Source organism: Corvus brachyrhynchos, unplaced genomic scaffold, assembly GCF_000691975.1.
Source record: "Corvus brachyrhynchos isolate BGI_N302 unplaced genomic scaffold, ASM69197v1 scaffold14, whole genome shotgun sequence".
Lineage (NCBI taxonomy): Eukaryota > Metazoa > Chordata > Aves > Passeriformes > Corvidae > Corvus > Corvus brachyrhynchos.
The window spans coordinates 23,751,529-23,775,609 of NW_008239110.1; the positions used below are offsets into that span (position 1 = coordinate 23,751,529).

A 24,081-nucleotide genomic window follows, 5' to 3' on the forward strand; every position below is an offset into this window, starting at 1 on the left:
AGTGTTGTGGTATTTACTAAAAAGCTTGTTGCTACTTTTGTTTTTACATAGAAGATGCTCAGCTTTGAGGTTAGCTGACTGTGTAAAACAGCTTGCTAGCTGGATTCAGTGGGTGACCATGAAAGGAGGGCATCTCTGAAGCTTTATGAAGTTGTTTTCCTGTCTAAGAAGGTCATTACTGAAAACACTTCTTTATTACTGCGAAAAGACTACTCTAGTGCAGACAGCTTTAGTGTAAGAGAAAAGTTCTTATTTCACAACGGTAGAGAGCTTTTCAGTCCAGTTTGAACACCTCTGTGAAATGATTACAAGTTCAAGTTTGTTGTGGGGCCAAGGATTATCTCCCATTTTGGGAGTTGTAATACTTTTATAGTACATTATTTATTCTTACAGCTACCTCATCATTAAGCTAGATTTTGAGTTTTCTTTGGTTGTGCAAGAAATACCGACAGAACCCAATGATTGTCAGAGTTGAAATCTTCATGAATGTTAAAAAAGCAGCTGTAGGAGTGTTCAGGTGCAATATTGCTATAGTTGCTGGCTGTGTGGTGTATTTTAAGCTTTACTGTCTGCAGTGTATGATCATCTTGCTCAGTGATGAGAGAGCCATGAGTGGCTTTCCCCCTCTCTGCATAGTGCAAATACTGTAGGATAGAGGGCCCCCGGCACTTTACTCTGCAGTAAGTTTGTTCTGTTGTTTAGTAGCAGGAGATGATCCATCCTTTCCATCCTTGTCCCTGTTGGCACTCTACTGTTGGCATTAGATTCAGTGCTTATGATTTATCACCCAGAATAGGGCATGAAGTGTAGCTAGTTTGAAGTGTCATCTGAAACCCATTTGCCTGAACAGGCCTGATGTATGGAAATCTTTGTGCTCTTCTGTGAAGAACTTTTTTAAAGAATTTGAAGGAGACATCAAATAGCAATTCTTTCTGTGCTTGCTTAACTGCAGGTGTTGCTCTTTGTAACTGTTTTACTGTGGCACATTCTTAATAGCTCTGTAAGACATTCATGTATTTTCTATAAGATCACCAGAGCAGTTTTATTGGATCCACTTAGTATTGACTGTCATGCACTTGCTAGCTTTTACTGATGCTTTAGTGGGATTTTCTGATGGTGTTTGAGATATGCCAAAATCTTAGGAGTTTATGGCAAATGTGCCTTGCCCTGTAGTGGATGTTTTGGTATCCTGTGTAGGGCAGAGTGGCCAGAGTTTGTGCTGACTCCTCTTTAGATTATGTTGACTTAAATCGAGTTGATGGCTTTAAACATGCTCATCAATCCCAGCAGGTATTCATAAGGTAAAAGATGAAAGCAGGTGAAGGATGCAGAAGCCTTTGAAAATGACATATTGTGTTAAAAAAAATTGCTCAGGCTTTTTATGTTTCAAATGAGTAATTTCCTGTGAAACTGCAGTTGGTAAGGAAATAAAATATGATTATGCCTATCTCTGTCTCTTTTGTTTCCACAGGAAACCAATCTTTTTTTTTTTTTCTTGAACACAAGCTTCTGTGAAATGCTTTGTCCTTTTGGTATCTGTTGAAGGGTTTCACAAAAACCCTCCCATACACAAATGGAATGCAACCTGTTTATGTATACATACTATCATCCTCTGCTTTTTCTGGGGGAAAATTAAGTAACTTAATTGGGGTAAGCTGCATGTAAAGTAATTCCCTGCACTGACAAAAGTACAGTGTCACTATATGTCTGAAGTTTTAGTGGGTTATTTTGGTGGTTTAGGGTTTTGTTTGTTTTAAATTTAAAACTTAGTATTTGAAAATAATGATCCGGCAATGCAGATGGTTGATCAGATTCTCAGCTGACGTCCATCAGTGAAGCATCAGGAACTGCTCTGGGAAAGCTTTACCCTTCTGTCCTAGTGTCTACACCTGCCTAGGGCCTGACCATGTGTATCTACTTCAGATAAAGTTTGAAACACTTAACTGGCTTCCATATATGCACCTTTAATATTGGTATACCATAAGTGGAATTGTATTACAGTTCTAGTAATATGCACTAAACATGAGACCGTAATGTTGAAAATTAATGTGGTGTGTAAGCTGGTTTAAGTGAACAATCTTCTTTCTCGACTTTGCTGCAAAGCATATTAAAATTATTTTATATTTTAGTGGGGGTTTTGCAAAAGTGAAGGTCACAGAATATACCCAAACTACAGTCGTGGTTCTGTTTTAATTTTAGACTTCTCATATATTAGTATGTTAGTTTTATCAGTTTGGGACCAAAATTGTTAGTGCACTCAGTTGGAAATAATATATATATCTTAACTTTTTAGTGTTTCTGTGTATTAGCAAAGATAATAGCATTATTTGGTGTCAAACTGTTTATCTGGACTTAAAAGACACAGGTAATTGATGGAAGTGACTCAGAGGTCTTTTTTCCCCCCCTCTTAGTCTTGTGATGTCTTGTCTTTTCAATAAAATGAGATTAGAAAGGGACATTTTTTCTCCAAAATTTTGTCTCAAGCAATATGACAGTCGTGGGGTCTGTAGGCCTGTGTTCAAAACTAACTTAAGCTTTTTTATTGGTTGTTTTATGTTGACTGTATGAAAAATGTGAAGGTATGTGCCTGAGTGCAAATGGACAATATGGTGAGCCTTCCTGGAGAACAGGACTATCTTAAAACCTCTCCTGTGTCCGAATTACTTCATGAAAGGTTTGAGTGTAACAAAATACATCCTTCACGTTATATGCAATGTCTTGAAGAGATAATGTACTTTTTTTTCCTTAGGCCCAGAAATCCTAAGTCTACAAGACCAAATAAAGAAACCCAAACCATTTCTGCCACTGCTTACTCCATCTCTTGACAAATTGTCCCTCCATCTGGTGCCAGTTCAAGCCCTATCTGGGACACTGCTGCAAGCTCTCATCTCTTTTGGGGCAACTTTCAGTGGAGAAAAGAAAAGGAAGTTAAAAGACATGTGAAAAAGTCAAGACTGCTGTGACCTGGATAACTGTTCATAATCCCTGGGTAGCAGAGACACTTAAATGATGACCTGTGCAAAGACAGACAAAGTTATTTTTCTTGTCAATGGTATGACACAGTGAAACACATCAACAATCAAGTAAGAGCACAGGCATTTAGGAAACACCCAGACCATCATTCTGGATGTAGTGGAACCCATAGGACAGGAGTCTTATGAAACAAGTGAAATAGTGGAATTTGGCAAAAATGGCCTGTGAATTTAATCTGAACTTCCTTAAGGAATTGGAACGAGAGGCTGTTCTGGAAGTCCTATACCGTGACCAGATGGTGAGAAAAACAGAGGAGGAAAGAATAAGGTATCTGCTGTTCCCCTATTCCTGTTTTCTGTTCTTTTTTTTTTTTTTTTTTTTTTTTCCTTCTCAATTACTCTTCTTCCATTTTATTGTCCTTCTAAATGTACTCCCCTTTTGACTTCTTGTTAGCTAATGCCTTTTTATTCTCTGGGAAATCTAAGGTTATCCAGAGCCTCCTGACTTTGCCATTCTATTGACTCTACACTAAAGATCAGCAAATCCTGTTCACTGAATAATCTACTTGGGGAATTTTACTTCCAGCCTTCACAGAAAGTTCAGTTGTTGGCTGTATTTTTTCTCTTAAGGCTTTATGGCATTCTCATAATGTTCCTATGTATGCATATGTATAGTCTTGGTAACATGGAACATGTTCAGATCTTTGGCTGGCTTGTTTAGCTTACATTGTTCCAAGACAGGAGTTAAGAATCATTGGATACTTGTTCATTGTGCTAAATCCATCACTGTCCCTTCTCACACACAGCAGGTGGCAAGCACACAGTGCTGCCTTGGAGGTTGTTACTTGTGTCAATAGGTGTCGTTGGTTAGGAAAGGATTTTATTTACTAATTTCACACTGTGCAAGTATCTCAGCTAGGGAGGATAAAGGATAATTCTCCAGCACTTTATTTGATTTATCTCTTGGCTAGGACAAGGATTTCCTAGTACCTTGTTTCCTGCTTTGTGATATTGCATCCCCCTGGAAAACTAGGTACTGGTGTGGATAAGATATACATTTTTAAATCCCTTAAATGTGGAAACTTAAACTTTGTCTACATCAAACATTTACATAAGTATTACGGGACATATTAAATGAAAATAATAATAATTATTTGTAGGGTTATATAGAAAGTCTGAATTGTTTAGAAAATCCCTTTCAACTGGTGATGATGTTACTAACAATTAAAACCACAGATCTTGATTATTGGTACATGCACTGGAAGCAAAGTTAACGACAAGGAGAGGTTTTGATATTTTTGGCTGGTGTGCTTTTTTGTTTTGGTTTGGTTTTTTAGCTTTCAGTGGATGCATTTGTTATGATTATTTTTTTACTTGGTGGAATATTTAGTTCTTGGATAAATATGATAAAAAAAACATCAAATGGAAGGGAGCACTGTTTAGTCTCAGTTTTTGTAAGTGAATGCATAATCATTTACATAAAATGATTTCAGCACCCTGCCCTGAGTGGGCCTGAAATGAACAAAACCCCATTTATACTTGACTCTTTCTCTGTTAGTATGCACAGTTCTGGTCACACACACAGAGTCACTGCAAAAATGCTGTATGTGGATGTTTTCAAACAGTGCTCAACAGAGGTCACACTTGAGGGCATATCTCCCACTCAAAATGGTATTGCACAACCAGGGTATTATTAACTTGTGCTTTACATGAGGATTTTGTCCTATGTAATTTTTTTCTTTTCCTTTCTTACCCGTGGGATTAGGAAAATGAAACTGCAGCTGCAGCAACTTCGGTGGAAGGGGGCAAAAAATGCAAGGCATGAATACCAGGAGAGATCTTGTGCTCGCTGTCAGAAGTCACTGGGGGTGTTGATGAACAGAGGCGCAGTGTGCAATGGATGCAGTCATCGGGTGTGCTCGGAATGCCGTGTCTGCCTGACCCCCTGCCTTTGGAAATGCACCATTTGTTATGCTCATGGGTAAGGAATTTTGCTGGTTTACACCAGTCATCCAATGGATGCCCACTGGTTTCGTGTATCTGTTGCTTAAACAGTTAATGAAACAAAGCCACTGGTGTAATGAAAATGTTGGCTGAAGTCCTGGTAGTGATGAAATGGTTGAGAACTTCGTGTGATACTTCACGTAGTCGGTATTTCCCTTCCTGTGTTTAGCAAAATGAATCCTCAGGGTAGGCCAGAGGTACTGTGAGTGTGATGAAGGTGAGAACAGCGAAGCAGAGAAACAGTCGTGAGTTTCTGAGCCACACAGAGAACTCCTTCCCCTGACTCAATGTTGAACCAGTGCGTCCTCACAACCTGCTGAAGGCACTGTGCTTTGATGTAGTATAGCCAATTTCTTGACAATTTCCTAATCATTATTTTCTGCCTGTTACCACAGGAATGAGAAACCAGGATCAATGAATAATTTTAAGTCATGCTTTATAAAATTTTAGAAAGCAAAACTAATTAATAACATTGCTAAGATTTATTCAAATATGGTCAAAAATCCAAATTTGTTTACTTTGAGTTAGTTGTTTTTTTTTTTTTTATACTGTATCACATTTTTGTATTTCAGGATACAGGAAACAATCTTTCTTTTACTGTACTGGTACTTTTTTTAATAACAAAATATTCCTTCGTGGTCCATTCTATTCATTACAATCTTTCTAAGCAAAAATGGTTTAGGTATACTTCCACATTTGATAAAAATAATATGTAGGCAAAGAATGAGAGTTTTGGAAATTATTCAAAAGCTCTGCTGTATTATATATATATATCCCTGTAGAAGGGGTGAGGATTTGGATGAAAATTTATTTTATGCCAGTACAAGATGAATCCACCACTCTACTCCCTCTGCAGGTGCAAAAATGATATTAAAATAAAGGGAAATATAAGGCAAAGTATTGGTCTCAAACAAATTTGTACTAGTTTGAAGTAATTTTTTTATAGTTTGTAAGAGAGTTATAAACTATCCCCAACAAGATATTTTCTGAATCTTCAGTTTATTTAGCAACTAATATGCAAAATAGGTAGATCAGCTCTACTTATACTTGATACAAAACAGTTACTAGACTTTGGTGCATGTGTTTTGCTGTGTTTCAAACTATATGCATTAAACTGAAAATTCAGAAGTTAACTTTCCATATCCTTCTCTAGGTAACCCTCTCCACTTCTTGGTTTAAATTAGTTTCCAGTTATTTGGTGGCCACAGTGGAAATACCCTATTGAGAGTGGTTGGTTGTTAAGCTGCTTTGTGTAGTGCTGCACACCTTTATTTATTTCATAAGCTGGTCCAGATATTTAGTGGTAAAACCAGTAAAACATTATTTAGATTAATTAAAAGACCTTTTTACTTTTTTTCAGGAAATTACCTTTTTTAAATTTTGCTAATACAGATGGATATGTCAGCTGTTAGTGAATTTCTCTTTATAGCGAAGAGAGAGCACATTTGATCTTTAGTCATGATGTAAAGTCAATTAAATTCAGTCAGACTTCTTCCATCGCCTTCAGCGAGCTTTACATCAAAGCTGCAAATCTCAAGAAGGGTAGGAAGTGCAGCAATGTGGTAGATGCTACTCAGCACCTTTTGTTTATCCTGGTGAGGGGAAAATAGGATGGCTAAGAAAGGTAAGAGCTTATTTTCAAGTCTCAAGTAGCTCTAATTTTGAGTCTTGTTTATCACTAGAGTAATTTTTTCCTGAACCAAACAGCAGCAGCAGCACTATGTAGATTCTCCCCTAGACACTGGGGTCATGTTTGTAAGGAACTTGCTTATACACCTCAGTGAAAGAGTAAGCAGGGATAAGCAAATTTTGTATTTCTTACAAAATAAGAAAATTTGCAAGGCTTGTGAACTGACAAAGTTTGTATCTTTCACCTGGAAGAGACATCTCTTGTGTGGAAGGAGTTGGTATAGCGTGTTGGGGTTTTTTTAAAGGAATTCTATCTTCTAGGAGTCTAGAATGATGTTTTCTTTGGAGGAGTTTAGTCTATTTTACCTGACAAAGGTTCTTTATTAGGTTTGTTTTCATACTTTTGGTCATATCTTAACTCAATACACTCTTTATCCACAAAAAAAAAGGTATGATAATTTGGTATGGTCTAATTATCATAGAATGGTTTGGGTTGGAAGGGACCTTAAAGATCATCTGGGTTCCACCCACCCTGCCGTGGGCAGAGACACTTTTCCCTAGACCAGGTTGCTTAGAGCCTCATCCAGCCTGGCCTTGAACACCTCCAAGGAAGGGGTGTCCAAACTTCTCCAGGTAGATTCAATTATCACATGAATCGGTGCAGAACTGGAGATTAAACTCTGGCAGATAACCAGGGCGTAGTGGGAATAACATAAAGGGAGAGCTGGGGTTGAAAATCAAGGCACTATACCAATGCAAAGCCCTTGAAGGCAGAGATTTCAGACATTTGTTAGTTAATAGATGTCCATCCAAGATAAGTAAGTATCCTGTCTCAGTTATTTAAACCTAATTTTCAGACTCACCTGTGTTCAGTTATGCACAAGGATCTATGGTTAGGCATGAAAATAAATTGTACAGTTTACATGGGTAGTGTTTTTCTTTTTAATATTCTGTATTGCTACTTACAAAGTTACAATTTAAATGCCTAAAGGCTTTAAAATCAAGCCACAGAGCAAAAAGCATCCTACCTATAGTTTGTCTGTTTCAACACAGAATAAGGTGAGGTGTGGAATGGCAGACCCAGGGGTTTTGTTGCCTAGCCATTGGTGGATATCACTTTAGCTCTTATGTTTAGAGATTTTGCTTTCTTAAGAAGATAAGCCCTACATGAATTTACTGTTTATATGCTGTTGCCAGTTTCAAGCCATTTTGGCAGACGGAATGGTAATAAAGAGATTAATTTTATAGAAGGAAAATCAACTACTGGGTAGAGAAGAAAGTTTAGTAGTGCCTGCATCAAGGAAATTTTTGCAGTGAGACCTCATCTTATAATAAGCATCACAAAATTCACAAGGAAGGGAGATATGTCATATACAAATTAGTAAGACATTTAGGTGAGAATTTGGAACCTGAAGAATCCAGAGAATCCTATCATCAGTTAATTTTTTTTTAATCTCTCTTTAATAATGGCTAAGTTCCAATTGCAGCCTTCAGCAAGAGTAAGATTTGCTGAAAATCTGATCTTGACAGAGCTATTTAATCTGATATAATTTTGTACTTGTTAATCATTACTTTTCTGATCCTGTGATCCTGGTGCCTTTGACATCGATGTAACTGATGGTAGTCTCCACAAAATGAAGAGATAGGCCATGAAGTGCTTGTGCTGTCAGGCCTGTGGAGCTCAGTGCTTCCTGGTAGCCATCCCAAGTTCTGCTTGGAACCGTGTCCTCTACCATGGCCACTCCCCACTTCTCAGAGAAGCTGCAGCTGTAAGCAGCCAGCGCCCCAATCAGCACAAGCGCCTGTGCTGCTTTGCGAGTCGCTTGTACAGACTGAAGTGCACCCAGGACTCCTGCCTTAAGAGCAATGCCTAGAGCAGTGGGTATAACGTTCCATGGGCAGTCCTACATTGCAACGGAAAACAAACTATCAAACAAAACCCCTGTCAAAACCAAACTAAAAGTCCCCAAAGGATTCCTCCCCTCTGTGTTTTTTTTCAGACCCACAGCAAAACCAGTCAGTGGATTGAGTAGTCATGAAATCTTAGTTTTATGGTAGGATTAAGAAAGGATGTTGGATTGTTAAGCAGTTACTGAAAACTTGAAGAAATGTACTTGCAAACATTTTGATTTAAATATCTTTTGATTGTTTTTCAGAGATGTGAAAGTAAAGGCTGGTGAATGGTTCTTTGAGGAACGAGCAAAGAAATATCCAGGTGAAGGTAATCCCTGGGACAGATCATAAACTGCTATATAATGTGTAGTTGTCATCTAAGTGAAACACAGAATGTAGTCTGACACTGTATCTAATGTTTCTTCCATTCTACCATGCAGTCCATCTGTCTGTGCAGTAAATAAAACATGAAGACAAATTAACAGAATGCATTTAAAGGTAGAACTTATTTTGTCTGAGTAATAAAAATAAGAAAATTACTGACCCTGTAAATTCGAATTAATGAGCATGTAAGACTTCTAAGAAATACAATGGCATTAAATTAGTATAGAAATGTTACATGTACAGGAAAAAATGATCTTGCATTCATCATTTGTCAAAGTTAAAATTTCAGTTGTTTTCACTGAGGAGGTTCTGAAGTTTAAAGAAATGAGAGAATAGAATAACCACCCCTCCCCCTCCCCCCCATTTATAGCTATAAATCAGCAGAGTTGTTTTCACTGAGGAGGTTCTAAAGTTTAAAGAAATAAGAGAATAGAATAACCACCCCTCCCCCCCATTTATAGCTATAAATCAGCAGAGAGCTAAATGCTTACTGTTTCATTACCTCCAGCCAGCTGGCTGTGCCATTGCCTTGTGCTGGGGTCTTTTAAGTGCCATTGAAAGTACAAAGCCCTAAATGAAATTATAGAGGATGTGGATGGATTGCTCTATGGGGAATGTGTTTTGCCAGCCAAGGAGCTATTATTTTTTGTTTTCACCTACAATAATTAGTGAGGTGGAGAGGATTTCTTTCCTCTATCCCTTGAAGTGCCACTTCAGATAGGCATCTGTTTCATTTTGTGCCTGACTGTAGTTAAATGATACAGTTTCACTTCCAGTATCTGCGTCTATGTTTAGGAGTAGTTGGTGAAAAGGAAGCAACTGGGCCTTAAATCTCTCTTGGGAAGCTTGAATAGGAAGAATTTTATAAATGGAAGAGCATAACCCGGCAAAGTTTGGGTTCTAGGTGTTTGTGAAAGGCATCAGGAAGCATATTAGGAAACTAAAGTTCCTGTTAAAACAATTAATTTAAAATTTGAAAGATTCTACTGAAGTCCATTCTAGCTAACACAATTTCTCATTTTGAAATATTAGTTGGCTGATTTTGTTAAAGCACAGTTTCATCCAATAACCATTGATAATAATTTCCCCTCATTCTTCTCAGCGAGTCTAAAGCTGGTAATTTTATCAATCTCTCTATTACTGGAAAATTTTGTTCTCAGATACTGAATCTGATATTGCAAGGCACTGACTGTGTGTTTTCCCAGCAAAATAAATCAGATCTCACTTTGAATTATCAAAGCTTTATGGGTGCTTGAAGCATTTTGCTTAGTTAGTCTAATGGTAATGCTGTTGAAATCATGAAGATCTAAGGATGTACAGAAGATAAACCTGCAGGGAGAAATATGTTTTGTTTAGTTCCTTTGATTAGACCAACTGATATATTTAAAGGGGTTAAAAACGTGACAAATTTTGAAACACAGCAACCATTATGCATCCTTCAATCCTGGAGGGACAGTGCCCTCTTTTGGTTTGAAAATATAGCATAACTGAAGTAATCACTGGAAAATAAGTTTAACTGAAAAAAAAATTTTACCGTGAAGTTTCTCATGTTGTAGAGTAAAAAAAAATTACACTGTTATGCTTTTTATTAATCTTTTTGTAGCTTCTACCTAAAGAAAAAGATTACTATTTTCATAAAAGTGGTAGATTGGTCACTAAAGGCAATCAATTTAAAATCTAAGATAGCAAATGTTACTTATCAATAAAAGAGAATTCTGGAGTTCCAATTGAAAATCGTAACATCCATGAACTGATTATTGTTTCTACCACTACTAAGGTCTATTTCTTTTATGTAAGTAATGTTATAATTAATGACATCATCAGCAAAACATGGATCACATGCATGTATCAGGAATTACTAGCGATTAAAGTCCCTCCAGATAATTTTGGTTGGCCATTTGTTACGTGCTTTTAGCCCTTTATTATATTTGTGATCCCCCAGGAACAAACTACAGTTTTATGAGTCTTCATTGTTTGTGCCTGATGGAGCTCTTGCTCCTTGGTGTCTTCACATCATGTGGCTGCTTACCTGAGGAATGTGCTGTGGTTGCCATTTCCCTGCAAGGGATGCTCTCGGCAAGGGGTCCTGCTCACGTTTGTGAGCTAGTCAGGCATTTTCATCATTGCTCATCTCTAGTAGGAAAAGTGAAAAGAATTTTTCATGAGATGCAAGAGTTGATCATGTGCCTGCTCTTGTACACATTTTCAAGCTTCCCTTAGTGTTTGAGTTTTGTGGTTAAAGTGCGCTTTAGTGCAGTGGGCCTGGGCACCACCTGCACTTAGCAACCTTTAGGAGTGGGCCTGTTGGCATCTGTATGTGATTGTCCTTAACATTTGTGAGGAGTTCATCTGAATGTGTCACCTGCAACAGGGGAGGAGGAAATCATGGTATGGTTTGAGACGTTTGAGGTCCAGGAGAAACCTGTGTGTTGCTTGGCGTGTGTGCTGATACATTAGTTGGGAATTGACTTCACTCCTGACTTGCATGTGCATGAGCTTCTGTAAATACAGGCCAGTTCCTGAAAGGCACTGATTTAAAAAAAATGTTATACAGGCATAAGTAGCTGCTGTTGCTGCTAAATGATCTTTGGAATTTTTCTTTACTTCCTTCATAGGCAGACATGAAACAGTTGGTGCAAAGCTCTTGGAATCTTACCAGAATCTGAGGTAAGGCTCATAAAAGGACAAACAGTCCTAGGACACTGAGAATTTGTATAGGTGATCTATTTTATGTTATAAACCAGCCAGCAGTTTGTATTCCTTTGTTATGAAAAAAAAATCAATACTTTTGGAGTTCAAATGATAAAAGCATAGAAAATTTTTCCCTTTTAGTTGCCAGCAATCCATAGAACAGATCTGATGTACAACAGAGTACTTTACTCTTTGTTTAGAGTAATAGTATCCTACTTGAAACAAAGGGGCATGCATTATTTTTGTTTCATCTGCTTATGTTTTTTTGCATAATTATTTATACAATTTTTTGTTAAACTTGCAAAATACGTTCAAATTATTGTAAATGCAACTTTTTTACTAGCTGTCATAACAGCATTGTTATTTGTTCAATGGGAGATATTGCTGATATGATAGTTTTACAATAAATAGTAGACAAGAAGTTAGACATTTTCACTTACCATACTTTAAAAAAATTAAAAATCTAGTTTACAGTGAATAAGTACTTTGACTAGAGGCTGAAGCATGACCATACTTAAATTATTACCAGTGATATATAATGATGTAACAGTCTGCTTAAAATATGTTATTTAAGTAATCCTCTGCCTTAAAATAAACCAAACCAAAAAACCACCACACCAAACAGCAACAACAAAAACTACTACCATACCCAAACCAACTAAAAAACCCCCCAAAAGCCACATGTAAAATAAGATACGAAGAAATGTTTTCAATTTAATATAATTGTCTGGCAAGGCACAGCTGTATAAGAAAGAAACTTATATTCAGCTGGATAAGATCCTAACCAGGACTCGATTTTACCTGGGTGTGGCAAAACTAAAAGAGAATCAAAAAGGAAGTTCACCAACTACCTTAGGATCTGTGATTGTGCTGTGATAACAGAATCAGACAGATTGTTTTTTTTCACAGACCAGGACTATTTAGCACAGATGGAATGACAGGAATGTTTAAAGGGTCTTTAACAGCTCTGAACCTAGGCAAGGAAGGATCCTTTTAGTATTGTAAATAAAGATGACTGTTGTCTGAAAACATCTCTGGAGGAGACATGCGGTGTGTTTTACAGGAATTGTGATTTAGAGCACAGGACACAGACTGTAATACTGACAGCCATATAGAAGTCTAGGGAGCCTATCCTAAATTAGGTCTTCCTGGTAGTTCTAATTTAATAATTTTACCTGGAGCACCCCAAGATTGAGAAAATAGAAAGGTTATTCATCTGTTGGCATAATATATTAATTGTTGCACTGTTTATCTCTTAAATTTCTAGTAAAATTTCTGTTGTACCTCCGACTCCACCTCCTTTCACAGAATCAGCAGCAGGAACCAATGTGATGGTAAATGTATGTATCTGCAGAAAACACGTATAAGTGCACCACTTAGGGTGTCATTCATATGAAAAGGTCAGCCACAGCAATGTGGTAAATAACTGCTGTAACATCACCCTGCAATATATATGCAGCCTTTTGTTGATTTGTCTTTATTTTTATTCTGCATTGGTACTTGGAAAGAAGGTTTAGAGGCTATGAGGGCTGTTTTCCTTTAGTTTTCAGTTTTTGAGGGAAGTGGCTAACCACTCTACTTCACACTAGAATGTTGCATCTGGTTTTTGGTGCCTCATCACAGGAAGATTGGACTGAGATCTGAGCACCATTAGAGCCTGAAGGATCCCATGTTCCCATGGCGTTCAATAATCATGTGTCACTTTCATTACTGAATGAAAAACAATGAATTTGATGGGTGCCTCTGCATTCCAGTTTCTAGTGACAGAATAGTAGAACGTGGCTTGGAACTCATAGAAATTGCACTAAATTACTGTTTCATTTAGTTTTGGATCCTCAGGCCCTGGTTTTGAAGCCCACTGCATTTCTGTAAACATTTTTATGTGCTTACCTGGAGTTTGATGAAAACTCTTTGATTTGGAGACACAGGAGCATCTTTAATAGATAAAAGTATTAAATACCTTGCAACAAATCTGTGATGTCATTAGTTGTATTTATGAACTCGCTATGTGATCTTTCTGCAAGGAGTTCCACTTACATGTGAAGGACCATGGAACTGAAAAGATTACTTTCCATCTTCATCCATTAGTGTGACAGTTTCCAACCATGTCAATGTATGTCCTCAGAAGTATTTCTCTACAGAAGTGAGCAAAGGGCTGCAGCCTTACCATCTGATTGTTATGTGGTCTGTAGATATGTAATCATGGAAACTTTAAAATTACAAATATTTTGTGTTTTCTTACTCTTTGTGTCTCCTGTTTGCAGGAACTTGGTGAATCTAAAAGGTTTAATAAATCTGTGGAAAACTTGTTTTTGTCTCTCACGACACATATAAAAAGTAAGTAGCTTTCATTGTCTTGTCATTCCAGAATAATGTAGTCAAATGTTTCAATTTTTTGGCCACAGTGTTGGCCAAGAAATTGTTATTAAAAAAGGCTATTGAGTAATGGCTGAAACAACTAATGCCAAGGCTGTGCCAATCTGAAAAATAATACAGTATATCGAATTCTCCTAGTATTCTGCCAGTTGTTAAATAACCTGATTATATCAACCCAGAACACCTTTCTTGTAAAGATGTGAAAAGACTGTATAATGTTTTTTTTAAAATTCACCAGGTGTTCAGATGCAGTATATTTAATTCATGTTAGAGTAATAACCAATTGCTGATCTTCATGTTATCTGACTGAACCCCAGCTGACCCTGTCAAAGAGTCTATCATTTAACAGGAGTTTAATATTTTCATTAACTGGCAGTATTCATGAGGACTTCCTTCCTCTTTCTCAGTCTAGTTGTGTGGAATTTTTCAGTGCACATTTCTAAGTGCTATCCAGTCCTAACAACTCTTGTTCCATTCTGATGCTTTTGGTTCCTTCCATTCTCTTGCACTGCCTGCTGTTCCTAGGGGTGCAGGACTGTGTGTGCACCTCTAAGGCAAACTACATTGGTGACAGTCAGCCTTTGTCCAAAACAAATTAAAGGCATCAGTGACCAGAGGAAAACAACTTCTGAGCCTTAGGAAGATTACAGAGGCTTGCACATTTGCATGGATTTGAACAAACCGTAGTATTTTCTTGCTAGCTTCAACTTACACAACCCCACATGTGAGATTAGACCTGAACAAATCTGGCTTTTGTGCCTTTCTGCCTTTCTCCCTAACTCTTTTCTTAGCTTTTGTTTGATCTTTCCTTGAGCTTCTTCCACCCATCCTAAAGACCTATTCCCCTTTAACTATGCAAATTTAATGTTGTGTCTGTGTGAGCACAGTAAAGCTATGCAGAGACATAGGTGACTTGCTCCTAAACAGAAGTATATGGTGTTGTAGGACACTACTACTGGAGGCAGTAATACTGGCAGCACAGAATGGGATGCAGAGTAATTTATTCAGATTTCTGTTAGTTTGAAGCCTGGCCATATCCCAGAGTTACTGGTAAAGACTGTCAGGACTGCAGCAGAGTGATTTATTAATTCACTGCTACCAAAAGGATGGTCCTTCTCCACTCACATCTTTCTTCTCTCTCTGTTTCTAGCCTTATGCTGCCATAATTAGCATCTGGGACCTTCTATAAACTGGTTTAGCTAATTTAAAGGGCAGAACATTAACCTAGACAAAACACATAGGTACTTTTCTGCTGTTTTAGTGTGGGCTCAAGGTAAGATATATGTTGGAACATGTGCAACAGAGTGCTGGTCTGTGTGATCAGGAGCTAGGGATGGAGAAGAGCAGAGCAGTGGTTGCAGAGGGAGATGGAAGCAAGTTTTTAGTTCAGTTCAGCTGTGGATGAAACCCCACTCAGGTGCTTTCATCCTCAGTTACTGTGGAGCAGTTTAATTTGGGAGAAAATAACAGGCTGCTGCAATCATTGAAGTCAGTAATTAAAAAGTATAGGAAGTCTTACAGAGAGAAAGACTTGGGTTTCTTGACTTAAGAAACCAGATTTTTCAGACAATATGGCCTCTCAATGAAACCTGGTACTGTGCTGTTAAACGTTTTTTGTGACAAGTGTCTAAAGTTAGTACTCTGTATCTTATCTTGACAAAAATGTCCTGGTTTGCAGAGGTATTTAATATACCCAGCTCTTGTTTATTGCAGTAAATAAACCTGGAGAACCTTGTTCTGCCTCTGACTCTCTCACTGGAGCCTGTGTGTGTGTGTGTCTGAGAGCAGCGGGAACGAGGGATCAGCGCATGCAGCACAAAGCTGCCATTGTACAGTCTGCTCCTTTGTGCTGTTACCTCCTGTTCCAGTGTGGCTTGGCAGCAAGAGGAGATTATAATCCAATGGTTGCCATTTGGTGAATGTAAAATGAATTACTGGTTGTAGTTTTATTTGCAATGAAAAATTCCTCTTGGCACTAGAGAGAGTGTCAGTCTTGCTGACATTTGGGTAGAGAAGCCAAAAGAGGAATAGATATGAAAACTGAACATTTGTTTTTTCCCACAATAACCTGTTCTGTAACCTGTTCATTCTAAGAGAATGTGAGGCAAGCTGGTGTTTTTGCCTCTTCTGCTGGTCAAGCTACTCAGATTGTATCTATTCCATTAGAACTCTCAATTCTGGTCTCTTTTATGATCTCTGATTTCACTGTGTATGTTAAAATCCTGGTTTCATTTACAGAGATGGCTTAATTGAGCTTGCCTTTGAATAGGTCACATGGTGCCTTAATGGTGTACGCAGAGTACAGTAAACATCTGAGGACTGATTGCTACTAAGAACAAAACTAACCCAGAGTGTCTTTAAAAATCACACCTGAGTGCCATTGTTTTTGAATACCATAATGTTGTACTGTCTGCTGTCTGAGGTTTTTCCACAGAGACTCATGTTGTGAGAGAAGTGTTTATTTCTTCTGTATGAATTAAACATATGATAGCTATTTCATGTACTACTTATAAATTTTTAATTCTTCATGAGAATCTATCTGGGATTGACAACAAAGTATCTGCAGCTAAGCCTGCTCATATTCAACTTCAGAAGTCATGGATGAGTGCTGCTCTTCCCTTTAAGTGAAGTTCTGAGTGTACACTGAGGAATAAGAAGCGAAAAGTGGAGCATTAAATATCCAGTTGTCCTGCAGACTTACTTGCCGATAAACTACATGTTACTGAAGTGCTAATTCAACAAGGTGCTTAAGTATGGACATAAGCTTATCCGTATGAGTAATGTTATTGAAGTCAATGAGGGCTATTCACATTCTTAAAATTATATGTTGTTTGGGACCAGTGTGTATTATCCCTCCTGTCACCCATATTTTGGATACATTTCTAAATATTTCCCAGTATGATCTTCTTTCTACTTTTCATTATCGTGTTGCTTTATGTTGTTATAACAATCTTGCTTTTATCCTGAACCAAACCAAACTGCTTTACAAATCAAACTATACATAGGGACTGTAGTAGCTGCTTCTGCAAGGAAACTATATTTGATGGCTTACATTTCCTTGCAGTGGCTATAATGATAGGGAGCAAGGAGTATAATTTCCAGTTGAAACAGCATGAAAGATTTAGGGAGGCAAAATATAATTATATACAATATGACAAGCACTTGTCTTCCTATCTCTTTCTTACTGTTAGGAGATCAATGCTAAAGGTGCAGGATGACAGTTTGAAAGCTACAGAATTAGCCTATAAATCTATAGCATTGCTTGCAAAGTTTGTTATAGTGACTTTTCTCTATGTTTTCACTTCAGAAATATCAAAGTCCCAGAATGATATGGCTGACAGGTGTGTCCTAACCACAGATTATGGGAAGAATGTGGAAAGAAGAAAGCAAAGAAGGAGCCAGTCTGACACTGCAATCAACATTACAAGCAGGGTATCCATATTATTATACACAGTCTGTAACTGTAAGAGCTGTTTCAGGAGTGAAATGTATTTGTGAGAGCAATCTGTACACAGTGAAATTTTGCATTTATTTTACGAACAGGATGTAGCTGATGTTCACTGACTGTGGTCAGAACTCTGATTCTTCACAAGGTTTTTGACAGATTCTGCACAATTGATTTCAGCTCAGAGTTGAAATATTAGACTGAGATTTTTGCAAAGGGAGGGAAGGATTGAGGGGATGGGGCATTTTGCTCTTAGGTGCTCACAGACACTCTTGACATTGACTTGATATCTGCTCTATGTGATTGTTGGGCTGCAGAGAGGTGCTCTATCTTGTCTTCTTCCTGCCCCTTTTGCTGCTGAACAGGACAAGCTATGACTATCCCAAACCCATCCTGATGTTTTCAGAGCATATTTTAAGTTGGCAGGGAGAAAGCATTGCTGTTTGTTGCTATGCAACTTCCCTTTTCCTTTTGCTTTGGTTACAGTCTCTAGCTTTCAGTATTTCCTTGAGAAGTTTGAGAAAAATCCAGTCGTCTGTTTTCCTACAAATTGTGCAGGGCTGAAGATGATGTCACATTTCTGTTTTAGAGTTACACTGAAGATTTTGTTTTGTACACTTTCAGCTCTCTCAAGTGACTGAACTTTGTCCATACTTAGTTTTCCACATAGTGGGTACTTACTGAATTGCCTTGTTCATCTGAATGAGGTCAATGTGGTTTGCTAAGTGCCTGGATTAGATGCTGAGAAAAGGCCTTGCTTTGGGCCAGACCTTGTGGGACACATTACTCACAGCTCCCTTGTGCACTTTGCTTTCCTCAGAAGGGTTAGGTGCTGATAAATAGGAGAGACAGGATGTCAGGCTGCATGGACTGGGCAGTTTGAATTGGCCCAGCAAGGTCTGAGAACTCAGTGAAATTTGTTCTGGTATTTTTGTATGCAATTAAATTATCAACAGAACTGGCAACAATTATTAGTTACCTGAGTGCTGCTTTCATTGTAGCAAGCCACACTTTGGTGTTAACTTTATTCCACAGGCAGAGCACTGCTCTTCTGGTGTGTTGTAAAACATTACAGTTGGAATTTAGACTAGGCTTCATTGCACGGTGATCACAAACAATCTGCCACATTTAAAAGACGGATATGGAGTCTTTGCCTTCAGTAATTAATTAGCAGAAAAATCCGAATTATTTGTATGGGTTTTTAATTGCCCATTTAAAGATTTAGGACTTATGTCCACACTTTGTGTTGCAGGTTTTGAAAGATAGATTTCAATATTTGTGTGCCAGAGCACTATTTCTCTGAATCATTTGAATGAGTTGGACTATATTTAAGCTAGAATTTTAGTTTTTCTAGAAGTACTGTTGATTTTTTCCTTGTAAATGTCATTCATCTTTGTTTTCCTTTAGGAAGGGTAGGTGTTTACATCCTTACTAGAGCTATGCCTTAAGTTATGGGACAGAACCTGTTTTAAATTACACTTGCAAAACAACTAATTATATTTATAAGAAAATATCACGTTGAAATATTACTTGTTGTGATTTCCACCCCAGAAAGAACTTTCATTTTCAGAGAATGAATCAGAGCAGAGGGTTTTCTGCCTAGAAATATTTTTCTTTTAGGAATGACTGTGAAGTAATAACTGTAACCACAAGTTCGAATGTGCAGTGTGTAAGGCTGAGGCACTACTTAAGCCTCGAGAACACTGTCTGTTTTTTAAGTAAGCTTTCTAAATTTGCGATGTGTGCAGAACTTGATTGCTTCAGATTAAAGTTGAAAGAGATCATATTTAACCTCAGTATTAGTGAAAAAACCCAATCCAATGGCATGAAGTACCAGCCAGTGTAAAATCTGGATTTGGGAAATAAATAGTGTTTTCAAGGGCCTCTCATCATCAGAATCCCTAAGTTTATTAAGGGAAGTGCAGTTATATCTGCCTCACTGGGGGAACAAGCAGGCATGTGCCACGTTTGGGAGCTGTTTGTGGTGCATTGGTAGCTGTGGGATACTTCTCCTGTGGCAACAGAAACAGACATTAGAGCTGGCCTGGGCTTGTGACCGGATGCTGAGTTTAGCACTGGTAGCTGTTGTTGCCTTGTCAGTCTCTTATGTTCTGTACTGCACAAGAGAGAAGTCTTTCTGATCCAAGCAGAAGCTAAAATTCAGTGTGTAGTAGGTTGTTTTGGTTAGCAAGTGAAATTGATTGTGTTTCAGCTTTTATAAAGCAGAAGACAGTTTCTGTGATAGGCAATACTATTTTGGGTTTGCTTGGGGTTTTTTTGAGGCTGTATTCTGAATGCATTTTCTGTCTGTTTCCCTCTCACAAGGTAACTTAATTCTTGCATCTATTCTTAAGGTAGGACACTTAATAGACATAACAATTTCCGTGTGTTTTAATAACAGCAGACTGGTTAGGATTTTGCATGTCCTGTTTTTTTCAGAAGTAATCTCCATCTATTATCTCATCTCTCGTTGTCGTTCTCTAGTGCTTTATGTTGACTGTGCAGGAGGGATTCTCTCACATTTTCTGTTTCTTTTATGCAAATAAGTCCTAATCCTTTCTATTGATTCAGTCACACTAGACTCTTTTTAGTCTTTCAGGTAATCTGTTACAAAACCTTTTGAAAGAAATTATTTTCTTAGATCCTAACTATATACAATTTTACCTTGCTTTTTTCCTATCCATTGAGGTGTTAACATACTTTTCATAGATTGTAGTATCCCCAGGAAGTGGTGTGCCAGAAGCACCAATATTTTGAGCATATTTCCAGCCCTGTGTATTTGTGTTCCAGCACTTCATTCCATTAACTGTTGCTCTTGGTAACAGAGGTGGCTGTAGATAAATCTCAAGGAGTTTTGATTGATATATATATATATATATATATAACTCTCTCAGAAATTAGCAGGGTTTTCATGGGAAAATTGGAAAGGTGAATGGACTTAGTCAAAGCAAAGTCAAACTAAATAAGAACTTGGAAGTCTGTTTCTATTTTCAAATCTCTTTCCACTTATGTTCACTCTTGCATAGGTAAACACAGGCATGTGTCATGCATATTGCAAAATACAGTTTTTAATTTCCTGGAGTCAAGACTATTTTTTTCTTCCAAAATTACTGTTTTGTTAAGGCCTAATAAGGACTTTTATTAGTATATTGCTACTTTTGGTGTGTTATTAGTAGATGGCTGTTAGTAATTACTGTGGTTGTGATACTTAGATTAGCTGATGGTATGTTGATTTTAGAGAATTATTAATATAATGAGTGTACCAATAACTGGGTTGAGAGAGTTATAAATCAACATTTAAATTAAGTTACTACATTATCTTTGAAGGTGTGCCACCTGCATGACCTTAATCAGTGTCAATTGTAGCCATTTACTGAATTTTTTCCTGAAGAAATTGGGACATTTTTCTTCAATTAGAAAAAAAAAAACCCCAACTTTCTGGATTTCTTACAGATGAAAAGTACACCCAGTCTGCAACAGCTCATCACTGGGGCCCAAAATGACAGTGAAACTCAGAGCAAAAGTAGTTGCCAGGAGGAAGAAGACATGACAACCAGTCCTACAAGTGATACAGTTTTCTGTGATGGCAGAAAGCATGTAAGTTAAGGGTGAAACACAACAGAAGAAGTGTTTAAAGGGAACAGATATAAAAGCTTGTGCAGAATGTTGGTGTATTTTGGATTATATTACAAAATGAAAGAGGAATTGTACTTGAGTTTGTATCTGATGAAAGACTGATGCCTTTGGCACAGTCATCATAGTAACACTGTGAACTTTCTGAAGCATAAGGCAAATTAAATTAGTAATGGATAATTGATGGATATATCCACTGATAATGAATAATTGATAGAACAGCTTCTTATGAATTTTGCAAATGCAACTAACATTCTTCCCATTTGATTATTAGGATTGGGGTTATGAATGTGGTACTTTCTCACCTAGTATCTGGCTTTTTCTCTTCAAGCTTCATTTACTAGAAGGGTTTTGTCAGTCTGCAAGAACTGTGGTAGTGGAAATATCAGTGGAAATTCAAATGTCAGAATGTGAGTGAATGAAGAGGATGGCAGTGATGGAAGCCAGGGGAGCAGTTCATAGGCTTAGGGGATGACATTGAATCATCCTCTGTTGGATGGCATTTTGAATACTGCAAATGAGAGAGAAGGAAGCCAGTTATAAATGAATTCAGCACATGCTTTAAAGCCTGTATGATTAACTGTGGAAGCTAATTTCTCTCTGTTAGTGATGAGGTTAAGCAAGGTGAAGTATCCAAAGAATTCATGACTGATCTTGCAAAGAAGGGAGCTAAAATGGCTTAGGGAATCAGAATTAAACCAGGCTACTCACTTGACAGAGAAGCAAACACACACACAGGGGCCTTGGTCCTCTCTCATAGTTTACTGCACTGTGGAGTCTGAGGTGTTAAGCTGACAAATGGAAAACAGTTTTGTATTACACTTGTGATTCTCATGACAACCATTTGAGCTGGGCTATAGAAAGCTCAGGCTTAAAACTGAAATATTTTCTACTATCTTATAAAGGTGGAGGTCAAATTCCATTAAACTTCCCTTTATGGGTAATTGCTGGATGTTGAAGGCAACTCCATAAAAAATATATCTTCCAAAACATCAGATGGCATTGCTTCCAGTTATGCTAGCAGAAGTACAATATGTTAAGTCATTGCTAAATCCTTGCTCACTGAACCAAAAGGGGTGACTTCCACCCATCCATGGGATGCCTTATCAGATGTGAGGCATATGTAATGATATTCAGTCCAAACATCATTAATCATAACACCTATCCAGCCTTCCTAAATAAATAGGGTGTTCTGTGGAATAAATATTAGGGACTTTTGCAGAATTTTTTTTTTAGGACATATGAGCTTAGGAAAAAACTCTGATTGCATTCCATTGCCATAAAGGATTTTGGTGGAAAATAAGCATTTTCTGGTCTGGTGAATAAAAATATGTCAGTGAATGAAAGAGCAGAGCTGAACAAAGCTGCAAGGGAGATTGATTACACTGATACACGTCTTGTGGAGGGGGCAATATTACATGCAACAAGCATCCGGTCAAAGCAGTCCTTACACTTCTTTTGACCTCCTCAGTAAGCACTCTCTAACCCTTCTTTTGACACGTGTGTGTTGCTTAGAGCTTAAAAGAGAGAGCAGATAGCCTCTTTAATAAATCTTTTGGTGTGAATTGAGTATTTAGCATGCTGTACAAAGGAAGAAAAGCATCTCCATAGAAGAGAGATACAATCTTGCAAACACTACTTTGCACTCGTAGCTGCTGGGTTGTGCAATGCAGAACTCCTTGGTCAACCAGTCCTCTGTGGGTTGGTGTTTATTTTCAGGGGGAGGAGTGATCTAACACAGATCTCTTAGCAATCTAGGGCAGTGTTGCTGAGAAACTGATCCCAACAACAGTGGTGCCTTCGTGACAAATGCTGTGTAAGAAGTTTCTAGGGCTCACCTTAAAGAATATCATTATAAATGAATGGAGACCCAACTATTCTGAGTTGATAATTTGTTACAGTGAAGGCAAGATAGCACCCTAAAGTTAAGTGTCTGGGCTGGGCCACATGAAAGATTAGTCTCTTCCTTCTTTGCAGTGTCCTGGCTTCTATAAATGCTAGACATAAGTACTCTTTATATGTGTGGATGCACCATACATAAAGCATACAGACCTTCGCTCCGAAGGTGAAAGTAGATGAAGGGAGAACAAAGGGCTGAGGTGAGCTAGGGAACATCATCTTTATGCACCCACATACAACAGCAGGAAGTATTCATATTTTAGTCTCTCTTGAATGGTCTGCAATACAGCGTATGTCGTTTTTATATAGAATTGGGACATCTTGTAAAATATTTACTGGATGTGCAGGCCACTTTGGTATTTCCTCTAATACATGGTAGAACTGAATGTACCCTACTATGAATGTACCCTACTATGAGCTATGTATTAAAAGCAGTCTAATTCAATGGGTTTTTAATGTTTTTTAGATTTCAGAGGGTGTTTTCATTCCCTTTCAGATACTTACCCCATTTTTCTCATGGGAAGTGATATAGCAGTTTTATATAAAGACAGGTTCTAAATCTAGAGGTTACTTCAAGCATTTTCTCAGCTTAGAGAGTTTGCTGAAGAGAAGGGGGCAAAGCAGTAGAATTGCAATTACAGTCATAATTTTCAGGGATGTTATGAAAGCAATGGAATGTTTTATACAGATTACCTTTAATTTCATGATTTGCAGTAGCTTTACAGTCATGTCTGTAAAGGTACTGGCTATTGAGGGAAATAAATGTTTTTTCCTGTTTGATCTGAAACTGCTTTTACCAGACATTTGTCTTTTCTCAGGGGAGTTTGTATAGTCTTAACAGCACTTGCACTGAGTCTGGCAATTTTGGCAAGGCTAACATCACAGGAGAAATAGAGTTTGCCCTAAAGTACAACTTCAGAGCTTGCATCTTGGAAGTTTGCATCAAGGGATGCAGGAACCTGGCTTATGGAGAAGAGAAGAAGAAAAAGTGTAACCCGTAAGTATTTCTGTAGAGAAGGAGAAGAAATGTAAGGAAAATATTCTGCTTTTTACAATACTCATGTATGTTCGGAGTGAAACAGATTTATATGTGATTGTATGCCGAATTGGCACCTTCAGAACATCCAGCATACACACCAATGCTTTGCACACGTA

At 37.7% G+C, this 24,081-nt stretch overlaps 1 protein-coding gene across 4 annotated transcripts in view; it reads left to right on the forward strand.

Moving 5' to 3' along the window:
- Positions 1 to 24,081, forward strand: part of SYTL3 (synaptotagmin like 3) — a 38,067-nt gene that overhangs the window by 3,553 nt on the left and 10,433 nt on the right. For 3 of the 4 annotated variants that reach the window (XM_017739600.1, XM_017739597.1, XM_017739598.1), the window contains exons 2-10: positions 2,750 to 3,300; positions 4,738 to 4,953; positions 8,762 to 8,826; positions 11,498 to 11,549; positions 12,841 to 12,913; positions 13,838 to 13,910; positions 17,257 to 17,381; positions 20,848 to 20,991; positions 23,745 to 23,923. In XM_017739600.1, coding sequence (XP_017595089.1) covers positions 3,191 to 3,300; positions 4,738 to 4,953; positions 8,762 to 8,826; positions 11,498 to 11,549; positions 12,841 to 12,913; positions 13,838 to 13,910; positions 17,257 to 17,381; positions 20,848 to 20,991; positions 23,745 to 23,923 — 1,037 coding nt within the window. In that variant the 5' untranslated portion in view covers positions 2,750 to 3,190. The remainder of the gene's footprint in view (positions 1 to 2,749; positions 3,301 to 4,737; positions 4,954 to 8,761; positions 8,827 to 11,497; positions 11,550 to 12,840; positions 12,914 to 13,837; positions 13,911 to 17,256; positions 17,382 to 20,847; positions 20,992 to 23,744; positions 23,924 to 24,081) is intronic. The other variant, XM_017739599.1, reaches the window with a different exon arrangement.